This window comes from Schistocerca serialis, chromosome 2 (genome assembly GCF_023864345.2).
Source record: "Schistocerca serialis cubense isolate TAMUIC-IGC-003099 chromosome 2, iqSchSeri2.2, whole genome shotgun sequence".
NCBI lineage: Eukaryota > Metazoa > Arthropoda > Insecta > Orthoptera > Acrididae > Schistocerca > Schistocerca serialis.
The window spans coordinates 575,909,168-575,924,129 of NC_064639.1; the positions used below are offsets into that span (position 1 = coordinate 575,909,168).

A 14,962-nucleotide genomic window follows, 5' to 3' on the forward strand; every position below is an offset into this window, starting at 1 on the left:
TGGGCTGCGACAGGGAAGTGCACTTTCGCCTTTATTGTTTATTATTGTTATGGATGAAATCCTACAGCAAGTATCAGATGCAATTGGAGATCATAAAATGAAAGCAGTGCTTTTTGCCGATGACCTGATGTTATGGGGAAATTGTGAGAAGGAGGTGCAAGAGCAGTTAGATGTATGGGAGGCAACGGCAGCACAATATGGAATGCATTTCTCTGCAAAGAAAAGTGAAATAATTGTCACAACAAAGAAGAAGAATAGGCCAAATGTGGATATAACTTGTGGAGGGAAAAAACTGAAAGTGGTAGAGAACTTCAAGTACCTGGAAGCACGATTGAAAGTAAGGGGGGAAACGCAATGGAAATAAATGAAAGGTGCAGAAAAGCAGGACAGTTCTACAAATGCATTAGGGGGATTATTTGGAGCAAGGAGGTGCCACAGAAATCCAAGGGAATTATATACCGAACCTACTTTGTCCCCATATTGGCATACGGAAGTGAGACATGGGTAATGCACAAAAACGACAAAAGTAGAATACAGGCTAGTGAAATGAAATTCCAGAGGAGCAGGTTGAGTGTAACAAGACGAGACAGATTGCGAAATGTGTATGTGAGGGAAAGATTAAAGGAGGAACCAGTACAGGACAGGATAGAAAAATCAAGACTGCAGTGGTATGGACACACGAAGAGAATGGATGAGGGAAGAATTCCAAAGAGGATGTTTGATCTGCAACTGGAGGGGAAGAGGCCCAGAGGAAGACCAAGAGATAGATGGGTGAAGGGAGTTAAGTAATGTGTGACGAGAAGAGGAGAGAACTGGACGAAGGTGGAAGAGGGGGAATGGTGGCAAGACAGAACACGATGGAGAGGCTTGTGTTCCCGACAGACCCAGCCAGTGGCTGGAAACTGTCCAAGATGATGATGATGGTGCAGACCCATGCCTATTTTATCGTAGACAAAATGGAAATAGCCTTTATGTGGCAATCTACGTTGATGATGGCCTGATTGTCGACAGTAACAAGAAAGAAATTGCTGTTTTTATGGATGTTTTACAACATGAATTCGAAATAACAACTGGCAGTCTTGACAATTTTCTTGGCGTAAAAATAAAGCAATATGAAGATGGAGCAATAATGATAAGTCAAGAGAAATACACAGAAGAAATTCTGCAAAGATTTCGAATGGCAGAATGCAATACAATCTCAACTCCTATTGGACGTGAGGACAATAATCAAAACGAAGAAGTTTCGTCATCTGTACCCTACCGTGAAGCAATTGGTTGTCTCATGTACCTTTCAACAGTAACTCGTCCAGACATCACTTTTGCAGTCAATAAAGCTGCTCGAGCTATGGAGAAACCAACCACTGAAGACTGGAATAGAGTAAAGCGCATTTTCCGGTATTTGAAAGAGACCTTAAATTTTGGAATTGTATATAATAAAAAATAAGAGTTAAAGATTTACGCTGATGCAGATTTCGCAGGTGATAACCGGACAAGGCGCTCAACAACTGGAATTCTTGCAAAGTGCTCAGGTGGTGCAGTGTCATGGACAAGTCAGTTGCAGAAAGTAGTGGCCACATCCACAACCGAGGCGGAAATAATTGCAGCTAGTGAAGGAGCAAAAGAGTTAGTTTGGTTACGTCGTCTGCTGTCAGAATTAGTGGAAATGTCGGGGCAGCTCCAGTTCTTTACATTGACAATGCTAGTGCATTGAAGTTGGCAAAAAATCCAGAATATCATCGACGTTCTAAACATATAGAGGTCCGACATTTCTATGTTCGTGAAAGATATCTGAACGGTGAGATTTTTTTGGAACACATTGATGGACACAACCAGTTGGCAGATATTTTGACGAAACCTCTTGAACGAGTTCGATTTAATTTTCTATGTTCAGAAATTGGCATGCAAGAGACAAAGCAATAATTTCATGATTTTTTCTTTTGGAGGAAGTGTTAAAAGAAAAGAAAAAAATTCCTTGACGTCTATATTTATGTGCTGCTCCATGACTCTGCTGTCAATATCTTTATTCTTGGCTTGTGTGTAACTACTGTTTTTTTCTTACAGTAAATGTGTTTTTTTTCGTATCCAGGGTGTAATTACAAAGCTTATAAAATGTTTTCTTGCCTTTAAATAATATTTTTCATCAGTTCATAAATCAGTGCTCTAGCAGAGTATGCAGAAAAAAAATAATAGTTTCACTTTCTACCAGCAGGTGAAAATATGGCGTTGTAAGCAGTCAGGACATGGTGTGGGTAAAGATCAGACATATAACCACCGTGGGTGTGACACGTTTATTAGGATATGGTTACAAGGTACAGCATGTGTTCGGGATGGTCTCCCGATTCAGCAACATGCTGCATCCATAACACGGCATGGTCTACAGTTGCTCGCAGAATATCCGGCGTAATCAGAGTGATATGCCATCATAAGCTATGCTTTAGATCAGCATACTCCGCGAGCGCTCCTATTAATGAACATAACGACGTTTCAGCATCCCGCGGTTTTTGGAGCCAGGATTGCAGCATTCGGAACACTGTTTAATTATAACCACCCTGTAGATCTGAACGTTATCGGTGACTGAAAGACAAGGTCTTTGAGATATCCACGCAACCAGATGTCACAAGGATTTTGATCGGGAGATCTGAAAGGCCACACATCTTGAAATTGCCTACAAATGATGCAGTCGTTGTCAAAGATTTCTCAAAGCAAATCCTTCAGCACGTAAGTCACATGTGGTGTCACCCCATCTTCCATAAAATAGTGTTGTGAAGCAAAGTTGGAATGTGTTGCACAAGGAGGTCCTTATAAATTGCAGATACGACTCTACATTTAACAGGCACGTGGGTTGGCATCTCAGAGTGAGGAAGCTTGTGAAACCACACTTCACATTTACCCAAGTTCAGTGCAGTGGATGTTCATCCACAACATGTGGTGGAGCAGAACCCCATAGGCGACAGTCCTGTGAATTCAACGGACCGTGGAGAGTAAAATGTGCCTGGTCCACACAAGGAATATTTTCTGGTCACATGTCACCCATTTTCAACAATGTCAAAAAGGAAGGGCAATGGTCAGGGCTTTGTGCCCAACTTGTGGGTCCATTTGGTGTACATTCTGAAACTTGTAGCGGTTACATTGTAAAATGCACCGCAAAATCTTTTGAAATGTCGACCAGAGATGAGGCAATTCCCGTGACATACTTCGAGTACTGGCTGTGCAATATAAGACGGATGCTGCACGGTCGGCTATAGCAGCAGCAACCTTATCAACAACTGCCACGGGAATGGGCCTGCTCACTTTCCCCACTGTACCACCTAATCCACCCATTTGTCAAAACTTCGCGATCATATTCTTCAACCTATTTATCGACATGGGGTCTCTTCGCAGCTGTTTCTGTCGGTGATATTCTCGGAATGCAGCACTGTTAGTGCTGTCGTTCTGATAAAACAACTTTACTAACAGTGCACTGTCTTTCTTCTCAATAGCCGCTGTGTTTCGTACGGAAAACTTCAACATTCTTAACACTTTACACCAACAGTCAAGTCACAAAAGAAATCACCACACCATACCAACGTCAAAACAGGAAGCATTTCATATTCTGACTGCTAACAGCGCCATATTTTCGCATGGTGACAGAAAGTGGAACTATTATTTTTTCAGTATACCCTGCTGAAGAGCGATATGCCGTCGTACGCTATACTGCAGATCAGCATACTCCGTGAACGCACCGATGAAAGAACATACTTACGACGTTTCACCATGCCTCAATGTTTGAAACCCGCACTGCAGCACTCAGTACACCGTCTGTTTGATTATAACCACCTGTTATATTTCTCGGTGACCAAGTGTTGGCCTATCTTTGACATCTTCATTAACGAGTGTGCTGTGGTTTCTCCCGGCTCTGGTGAGATAATGATGATGATGTGGGGCGCTCAACTTCATAGTTACCAGCGCCCGTCTAAATTCCGAATCTTTGCACTATCCAGTCTCTCCACTTCCCCGAATGATGACGAAATGACTAAGACAATAGAAACACCCAGTTCCTGGGTGGAGAAAATCCACGTCCAGCCCGGTAATCACCCCCTAGACCCCGTTATCCGAAGGTAGCAATGCTTCACTAGGCTCTGCGGATATGCTTCTGGATAGATAAAGACTCAGGCACCCTATCGCATCTCGACTGGCCTGTTACATCACCCGATTTCAGTTTAATAGAAAGTGTCTAGGACTGTTTGGAACAGGGGCTGAAACTTAGCCATCAGCATTATTGCAGTTTCATCTAATCAACAATAAATAGCTACAGCCGGATATGGCACACCTGAAGAGACTTGTGATCTCCCATCCTCGCCTAAATGAGGCCATTGTCACGGCTGGAGTCGGAGTTACATACAGTAGTCCTAGAGTGTTGTCTCTTGAGGGGGCTAACTTCTTGTCTGATGGTGCTTATAAATTCCACGAGTTGTGGATTTTTCTCGTTATTTCATGCCATTATTTATTTATTTTGGACTGATGCATTTCCTTCAGGTGTAACAAAGACAAGAGACAGCGTTGTAACCCCCCTCCTCCCCCCCCCCCCCCCCCGCCCCGGTGTTAAATCTTTAGAAAGAGGTCATTAAAGTATCGTTGGATGCAAAGGTGGGAAAACATGTTAAACTCCTGAAGATAAAAATGTGTAAATGTTGTTATGTCTTCAAACGCTTATAAACTACTGCATCAAGAAACAGTGCTAAGTGCTTTCTATGCAAATGTGCACAGGTTATTATGGTGCGGTGTACCATGCTGGTGAAATGGCATTTTTAGCGAACAATCGTTTGAAAACAAAAAAAGAATGAGGAAAACGGGTAATGGAATTAGTTAACCAATTGTGCACAGTGCAGCAACATTTTCAAACAATTTAAAATCTGACTCATCCGCACCTTCTCTCCTGCCCTCCGTCGTCCCTTAATCTTTGTAAATGAGCTGCAGTCAAGGCCTACTAGACCGTCTTTCCCGAGATGCTAGGTGTTCTCCAGCACCAATGAGAAAGAAATTTCTGTGAGTGCTGGAAGGAAACAGTACTTTACAGAATCATACCGTTAGTGTGAGCAGGTAACAGCCAATTGAAATGCGGAGTGGCCCTCAAGGATCAATAAAGTTTTTCACCCATTGTGTAAAGCTTTAAAAGAGCGCAAGAGTATGTTTCCCACTCACAGTCGTGGCACTGCTCGTAATCTTCCAGTTTTCTAAGCGAGTATTGTGTTTAATGATTGCATACAGTCAGTATGAAGAGACCTCAAACGATAGATGAGCGCTGAGACGACTGCATGAGTTGATCTGTGAACGGAGCGCACGTGGTGAATTGTAACTGAAGCCAGTAAAACATATTTTCTTCTGGTAAACCTTCCGGGATGTAAGGTCGTGGTCCATGAAACTCTTCAGCTCCTAACGTTTCGTCGAGAGCTGCGCTGGACATCTTCAGAGGGGTGTTTCTCCTCCGGTGAGTCTTGCCGACTGACGGGTCGGACGTCTAAGAGCGACTTATATATCGTAGAAAGTGGGCGTGGCCAGAGTTACACGTGATATGCAGAGATAATCTTTGTCAGAGATAAAACTTAACTTTATCTCTGACAAAGATTATCTCTGCATATCACGTGTAAGGTCCATGGCAAGGTCCATGGTTCATGGGGGGAGGCCGTAGTCACTATCGAACGTAATATGAAACACGAAACAATCAGCAAAACACAAAAGTCTGTCTGTTTGGAGCCACCATCTTTGCTACAGGCACTTTCAAGTGGCAGGCTGAGGTAAGTTAAGAGGAATACTACAAACACCTCACAACTAAGCTGACATCTTTGTTCTTTTCTCTAGTATTACATCATTACTGGGCGTCACATCAAAGAGGGTTAAGGGTAATAATAAAAATCCCAGTATTTCTCCTGAAAGCCTCAGCACATCATTGCTCTCTAACCCACGAAAATACCCAAATTTTATACCCAAGTAACAATCACAAATGTTTATGTACCCGTCCCGATAGCTGTGCGTATAAAGCGCCGCTTCTGGACGGGGGAGGTGCACCGGCTCCGGATCGCATCCGACCAGCGAATTAACGACGAGAACAGGTGTGTCGGCCAGCATGGTTGTGGTTTTTAGGTCGTTTCCTACATCCGAATAGGTGAATACTGGTCTGGTACCCAAGTCCTGCCTCAGTTACACGATTCGCAAATACTCCAGAAACTATCGCTCACTTCATGTCAATAACACTACACACAGACAGCTGGGGTACGCATATTCCATCCCGGGGGATTGGGGGGGGGGGGGGGGGCGTGGAGTGGTGGTGTAGTGGCGGTGGTGGCGGTGGTGGCGGGGGAGGGGGAGGAGGGGGTCTAACGGAGTGGCAGCAGGAAGGGCATCTGGCCATTTCTTAAAATTAACAATGATAAATCTGTTAATAACCAAGCTGATCCAGCACCGACGTGCGGCACAGGCACTAGAAAAAGATGAATGGCCAGTGTTTATGTGCTCATTCCATGAGATACGCCGCGAGTATTTGATATGTAACGGAGAGCATTGACACACACTCTGGAGAATCGAAGTTGTACGCTGTCATCTCTTCACTACATTTCAGTCATAGTTTCCCCGACAAAACTACCTTCACTGCCGGAGTTTTCGAACCGGCTGCTCCCGTATCAAGAGGTAGCCCTTGCGAGTGCTCACCTGTGGGTATGAAGTCACGAGTGGTTGCCAAGTACTGGTCTGCATCCAGCGTGAGCAAGTGGTCCTTCAGCGCAGGCTCTCCAGCATCCTGCAACAAGATGTTTTGCGGCTTTGACTCTGCAGTGCAATAGTCAGGTTAAACCAACGGAACGAACTCACGTGGAAGGGAAAGGGGGCTCACCTATGCTGCTCCAGTTTGTTATAATTTTTGGAAAGTGTAACACAGAAGCAGGGCAGTGAAAGTCGATGTGACCAAAGATGAATCGTTGTTGGTTTGCATAGTAAATAAAGAGACTGAGCATTACAGCAAAATATGTAATCAGAGTTCCGCTACTGCTAGATCGGTGTCCGAATACCAAAAACAGCCAGCCAAAGCTGAATGTCGTTCTAGTCTGTGTCTGTTTGCTGATTCGGCCTTATAAAGCCTCGCCTGAATAATTTTCGCCGTGCACCATTCGAATCGTTGCTGAACTGCCGACTGTTTTTTCTTTCTTTTTCTATTCTTGATTCCCTACGATAGGGCGCATGCCGGGAAAATTTTTACTATATTACTATGGTGGTAAAATACAGTACAATAAAAAATAATAAAAATGCATTTCAAACAAACATGGAGTAAGTGCTTTTATTCAAAAGCAGGTATTGCAACTAATGTTAAAACACTTAATATAGAGATTATTTGCACAATATAACGTTTTAATTAGGCGATAGCTATTAAATACGTGGAAAAATTCATGACGACCACCGTATGATTACATACTTTATTGTAACCAGTATCAGTTTTAAAGCTTAATGACGTTGGTTGTATGTTGTGCGCTCTCATAATTACAATATTTTCCAAGTTAATTCAATCCCAGTGATGACAAGCCAACAAGGGGACCACATGTCAATCGGGTTTTTGGGCATTTACAATTGTTTTCAGATAGCAGTCTAATTGTTAGCAGTCTCTCTCTACCTGAAAAAGGGGGCATCTGAGAACAACATGATCAGCGGAACCTTCCTCCCATATTCAGAAACTGGTGTGTTACTACCAGCCACTTGATGCAAATGCTTGGGATATGGACCGTGAGCATACCTCGAGTAACGATAATGTCGCGCAGATTGAGTCTGCTCCAAATGCTTGGGAATATGCTGTAAACACGCTTTGCAGGGCTCCTAGTGCCCAATCAGACTGCCATTCGTCTAACTTCCAGGCTCGTAAATGTCTTTTATCAGCAATATACGATCCTGATAGTTCGTAAACGCGGTCATATTGTTCATGCCCCAGCCAATACAGCGCTGCCCTGCAACGTATCTCGATATCTATCGGACATATCCCGACGATTACTAGTAAACCCTCTAAACATGTTGTGCGAGAGGCACCGGTGAGTCTCAGAGGTACGCTCCGCTGAATTTGTCACAGTATTGTTTTGTACCTGCTTAACCTAGGGCGATGCGCCCAGACTCTGGCAGCGAACCCACAATGGCGTTGTCAATAGCTTCGTGATGCGACGGCACCACATGCAACGGCAATTTATAATCAGCAGTGCCAGCACGGGCAGTCTTATGTATAATTTTCGCCGCTTTCTGAATAACAGATTTTACGTGTTCTAGAAAGCTTCTTTTCTCGTCTAAAAGAATGCCTAAATGTCTACAAACAGTGCTGCGTTTTACAGGTATTCCGTCAAGCGTCATTGAAGGATTAATGGTAGCAGAAAGTCTTCGTTTCAGAAGTATGTATGTGGTTTTATGAACGGCTATAATCCGTCTGTTGCTCTTGCACCAATTCTGCATTTGTGCAATCGCATGCTTTTCTTCAAGTCTCGCCATGGAGTCTGCAGACACAACTGTTGGGTTGTGATCTGCGTATGCAACTATACCTTCTGTAGCGTCTGCCCCATCTAACACATATAATAGGGGTTCAATACTAACAAGATCTCCAGAACAGTGGACCACTTATGGAACCTTGAGGACAGCCCTTAGTAACCTTTTTGATGATGATGATGTCTAGTTTGTGGGGCGCTTAACTGCGCGGTCATCAGCACCCGTTCAATGTCCCTGTCTTTACACAGTCCAATTTTAGCCACATTCACGAATGATAATGATGATGATGAAATTATAGGGACAACACAAACACCCAGTTCCCGGACAGAGAAAATTCCCAACCCGGCCGGGAATCTAATCCGGGACCCCGTGATCTAGAGGCAGCAACGCTAGCCACTATACCACTAGCTGAAGACTTAGTAACCTTTTTGATTACCTTGCCCCGCAAGCCACTAGACGCTACGTTAACTACAATAATCTGAAAAGCTCTTATACAGATATCTGGGGACCCTGAGATCTCGAAGGCGTGCGAACAGCGCATGCGCCTTCTACGTCAATCATGGGTGCGTCTGCATACTTCGTTGTTGAATTTTCTACAATCTTAAGAGATCTATTAACAGCATAATCCCTTTCCTGAATCCATTTTGTCACTGGTTTAGACCCAAGAGCTCCGGGTGCGTCTGCAACCGATCACAGAACACAAGGTCCTCGACTTTGGCCAGTCAACATGATAGCACATCGAATATCTGAAAGGCAAATGCTTAACTTTCAGTCTATAATATCAAGTGGATGCTCCGAATATCAGAATAGTGTCAATACGTCGCAACAAGCATTTCCTCAGTTATAGATAACGATAAGGTTTTATAAATTTAATTAAGATGAACTTCAAATAGACACGTATATAAATAAGATAAAAAAGAAAAAGAAAATAAAAAGAAAAGACAGAATGCAGTGGCCACCCCCCACGAGTATCTGGAGACGAGAGGATTGCGAAGGTAGGCACATATCAGTGTGGGTGATGTAGAATAGTGTAGCGAATTAGGTTTAGAAGTAGATACAGTTTTGTTTAGTCGGCAAACCTCGAGTTCTTCCGAGGCTGCCAGTAACATATTTATTAACTTGAGATGGAACTTATTCTCTTGAAACTTGAGTTAATTCTTTTTATTTTACTTTTTTTTCAAATGTTCCGTTTTATTTCGACATTAATATTACTAATGGTTGCTGTTATCATGAGTTGCTGCTACATGCATAATATAAAACATTGTATGTCACCATGATTATTGAACATGGACGACCTTTTCAGAGGTTCCAGATAACAGATCTAAAATTCATAGCAATAAATTGCACTGAATCGGATTTTTGTAATTTTTTTATATTTATGGTACGTGAAGTTCAGCACTCAGGTGATAATGTCACACAGCAGTTCAATGTGACTCTCAAAAATTCTCCAGCAAAGTGAATTTGAGTTTCTTCGAGTGACTAATTCACTCAACGTAACGCAGTGTTTGACGGTCGGTGTGTCTCTATCGGTTTGCGTAAGACTGTTAATCTCACGATCGCTGGTTCGAGTCTTGCTTTGGACATTATTATTATTTTTTTCTTTTTTTCCTTTCAGGTCGAATATGTACTTCATTTAAATATAAAATTTATCAAGTATACAATATTTAACACATATATATATCTAGCATTTGTACAAAATTTGCACGTGAGTTTAAGGGTAAGCATGACACCACAGAACATTACCATACAGTAATATAACATACACTACTGGCCATTAAAATTGCTACACCAAGAAGAAATGCAGATGATAAACGGGTATTCATTGGACGAATATATTATACTAGAACTGACATGTGATTACATTTTCACGCAATTTGGGTGCATAGATCCTGAGAAATCAGTGCCCAGAACAAGAACTTGTGGCATTAATAACGGCCTTGGTACGCTTGGGCATTGAGTCACACAGAGCTTGGATGGCGTGTACAGGTACAGCTGCCCAGGCAGCTTCAAAAAATGTTCAAATGTGTGTGAAATCTTATGGGACTTAACTGCTAAGGTCATCAGTCACTAAGCTTACACACTACTTAAGCTAAATTATCCTAAGGACAAACACATACACCCATGCCCGAAGGAGGACTCGAACCTCCGCCGGGATCAGCCGCACAATGCAGCTTCAACACGATACCACAATTCATCAGGAGTAGTGACTGGCGTATTGTGACGAGCCAGTTGCTCGCCCACCATTGACCAGACGTTTTCAATTGGTGAGAGATTTGGAGAATGTGCTGGCCAGGGCAGCAGTCGAACATTTTCTGTATCCAGAAAGGCCCGCAGAGGACCTGCAACATGCGGTCGTGCATTATCCTGCTGAAATGTAGGGTTTCGCAGGGATCGAATGAAGGGTAGAGCAACGGGTCGTAACACATCTGAAATGTAACGCCCACTGTTCAAAGAGCCGTCAATGCGAACAAGAGGTGACCGAGACGTGTAACCAATGGCACCCCATACCATCACGTCGGGTGATACTCCAGTATGGCGATGACGAATACACGCTTCCAATGTGCGTTCACCGCGATGTCGCCAAACACAGATGCGACCATCATGATGCTGTAAACAGAACCTGGATTCATCCGAAAAAATGACGTTTTGCCATTCGTGCACCCAGGTTAGTCGTTGAGAACACCATCGGAGGCCCTCCTGTCTGTGATGCAGCGTCAAGGGTTACCGCAGCCATGGTCTCCGAGCTGATAGTCCATGCTGTTGCAAACGTCGTCGAACTGTTCGTGCAGATGGTTGTTGTCTTACAAACGTCCCCATCTGTTGACTCAGGGACCGAGACGTGGCTGAACGATCCGTTACAGCCATGCGGATAATATGCCTGTCATCTCGACTGATAGTGATACGAGACCGTTGGGATCCAGGACGGCGTTCCGTATTACCCTCCTGAACGCACCAATTCCATATTCTGCTAACAGTCATTGGATCTCGATCAACGCGAGCAGCAATTTCGCGATACGATAAACCGCACTCGCGATAGACTACAATCCGACCTTTATGAAAGTCGGAAACGTGATGGTGCGCATTTCTCCTCCTTACACGAGGCATCACAACAACGTTTCATCAGGCAACGCCGGTCAACCGCTGTTTGTGTATGAGAAATCGGTTGGAAACTTTCCTCATGTCAGCACGTTGTAGGTGTCGCCACCGGCGCCAACCTTGTGTGAATGCTCTGAAAAGCTAATCATTTGCATATCACAGCATCTTCTTCCTGTCGGTTAAATTTCGCGTCTGTAGCACGTCATCTTCGTGGTGTAGCAATTTTAATGGCCAGTAGTGTATAATAAAATAAATACTAAAGTCCTCTCAATAAAACATATTGTAAGTAAGAACTTCACTTCGAAGTGTGTGAACACTTTTTACATAAAAAACAATTTAGTTTTCAAATGTTAAAGAACTGCTCTCAATGAAATTTGTAATTTTAAATAAAATGTAAAACACATGTACGATTGGTTTTCAGATACCTACGTAAGAGGCCTATAGTGCTGTAATTATTTGTACTCCTAATTTGTGGCTTAAAGTCAATCAGTTGAACTGTGTACTTTAAAGAATGTGAATCCCTGATGCATTTAACACGTCATGTGCACGTAAACATGTGGACAAAGGTGCACAGTTACGCATTTCAACATGTAACAAGCGTAAGTGGAATGTTAAGTGTGTGGACATCCCTAGTTGCACAGGTGGTTTTCAACTGTATTGTTTCTATGGGTGCTACACCTGTTACTATTTTTAACAAACTTGTGTGGAGTGTGGAATATACTATCCACTGTAATGTCAACATGACATACGCGTTACAGTCATAACGGAACAGGACGTACTACAACAAGTTTTATGAAGGTGTGAAAATGTAGAATTTCCATTTCTCCATTTGTAATGGCAGATATAAATAATGACTATACGTGTACTTTATGTAAATGCATCACTTTAGGCAGATCAGAAGATGAGACTAGTAACTGTTGAAATTGGTCATCCCGAATAAACAGTGTTGAATGCGACCTTGGCTATTAAAAGTTTCTTCAAAGCAACTACAGATCGCTGCAACTAGTCTCTAATTATGAGAAATTTCTGATAGCACCCACCCTAAACTTTCTATCGGGATAAGTCTCAATGCCTCGAGGAATCGATACTGTATATTCGATACCCTTATGGGTAAGACACTTTCCTTATGATACCACTCATGAGGGGGCTATCGCTACTTCTTGTTGGGCACCGTGTTCTATCGGCCTTAGTCTCGATATGTCGTGGAATCGATACTGTATATTCGATACCCTTCTGTGTACGATACTTTCCTTATAAATCCAGACATGATGGAACTGTCGATACTTCTGTTTGGGCACCATGTTCTCTCGTTTAAGTCACGATACATCGGGGAATCGATACTTTATATTCGATACCCTTCTGGGTACGATATTTTCTTATGATACCGTTCTTGTGGGAACTATCGATACATCTAGTCTGGCGCAATTTTCTGTTTGGGAAAGTCTCGATACATCAAGGAATCGATACTGTATACTCGATACAATTATGGGTACGATACTATCCTTATAACACCACTCATGAGGGAACTATCGATACTTCTAGTTTGGCAACATTTTCTATCGGCGTGAGTATCAATACCGCGAGGAATCGATACTGTATAATCGATACTGTTATGGGTACGATACTTTCCTTATGACACGACTCATGAGGGAACTATCGATACTTCTGTTTGGGCACCGTGACCGCAAGTGCGGCAGCGGGAGACTCACGTGGCCCGCCAGATTGAAGGGCAGCGCGAGGCTCATGTCTAGCGGCGTGGGCGCGGTGGCGACGGCCGTCATGTCGACCCACAGCTCCGGCAGCACCGAGTCGCGCGGCAGCCGGTAGGAGACCTCGGCCAGCACGGCGCCGGGGAAACCGCCCGCGCCGTCCCCGCTCACGTGGCTCAGCAGCACGCCGTCCTCCAGCATCTTCGCCTCCCACAGCGCCTGCGCAAAACACGCCACGTGCACGAACTCATCAGCACACCTAAACGCCTCAAAACAGATTTTGCACCACTTACATGTCAGCGAACGTGTGTGAATTTACACCCACATCCGCACCCATACTCTCCAAAACTGCAAAATACTAACACGAATTACTTACAGACGAATGGAAAAACTGGTAGAAGCCGACCTTGGGGAAGATCAGTTTGGATTCCGTAGAAATGTTGCAACACGCGAGGCAATACTGACCCTACGACTTATCTTAGAAAATAGATTAAGGAAAGGCAAGCCTACGTTTCTAGCATTTGTAGACTTAGAGAAAGCTTTTGACAACGTTAACTGGAATACTCTCTTTCAAATTCTGGAGGTGGCAGGGGTAAAATAGAGGGTGCGAAAGGCTATTTACAAGTTGTACAGAAACCAGATGGCAGTTATAAGAGTCGAGGGACTTGAAAGGGAAGCAGTGGTTGGGAAGGGAGTGAGACAGGGTTGTAGCCTATCCTACATGTTATTCAATCTGTATATTGAGCAAGCAGTAAAGGAAACAAAAGAAAAATTCGGAGTAGGAATTAAAATCCGTTGAGAAGAAATTAAAACTTTCAGGTTCGACGATGACATTGTAATTCTGACAGAGACAGCAAAGGACTTGGAAGAGCAGTTGAATGGAATGGACAGTGTCTTGAAAGGAGGATATAAGATGAACATCAACAAAAGCAAAACGAAGATAATGGAATGTAGTCGACTTAAGTCGGGTGATTCAGAGGGAATTAGATTAGTAAATGAGACACTTAAAGTAGTAAAGGAGTTTTGCTATTTGGGGAGCAAAATAACTGATGATGGTCGAAGTAGAGAGGATATAAAATGTAAACTGGCAATGGCGAGGAAAGCGTTTCAGAAGAAGAGAAATTTGTTAACATCGAGTATAGATTTTAAGTGTCAGGAAGTCGTTTCTGAAAGTATTTATATGGAGTGTAGCCATGTATGGAAGTGAAACGTGGACGATAAATAGTTTGGACAAAAAGAGAATAGAAGCTTTCGAAATGTGGTGCTACAGAAGGATGCTGAAGATTAGATGGGTAGATCACATAACTAATGAGGAGGTATTGAATAGAATTGGGGAGAAGAGAAATTTGTGGCACAACTTGACTAGAAGAAGGGATCGGTTGATAGGACATGTTCTGAGGCATGAAGGGATCAGCAATTTAGTATTGGAGGGCAGCGTGGAGAGTAAAAATCCTAGAGGGAGACCAACAGATGAATACACTAAACAGAGCCGGCCTGTGTGGCCGAGCGGTTGTTGGCGCTTCAGTCTGGAACTGCGCGACCGCTACGGTCGTAGGTTCGAATCCTGCCTCGGGCATGGATGTGTGTGATGTCCTTAGGTTAGTTAGGTTTAAGTAGTTCTAAGTCCTAGGGGATTGATGACCTCAGATGTTAAGTCCCATAGTGCTTAGAGC

General features: G+C 43.4%; 1 protein-coding gene across 1 annotated transcript in view; it reads right to left on the minus strand.

The window, feature by feature from the left end:
- LOC126456240 (galactose mutarotase-like) overlaps positions 1-14,962 on the minus strand; it is a 92,270-nt gene that overhangs the window by 21,594 nt on the left and 55,714 nt on the right. Inside the window, exons 3-4 of the mRNA XM_050091993.1 lie at positions 13,290-13,508; positions 6,685-6,772 (exon numbers count right to left, since the gene is read on the minus strand). Coding sequence (XP_049947950.1) covers positions 6,685-6,772; positions 13,290-13,508 — 307 coding nt within the window. The remainder of the gene's footprint in view (positions 1-6,684; positions 6,773-13,289; positions 13,509-14,962) is intronic.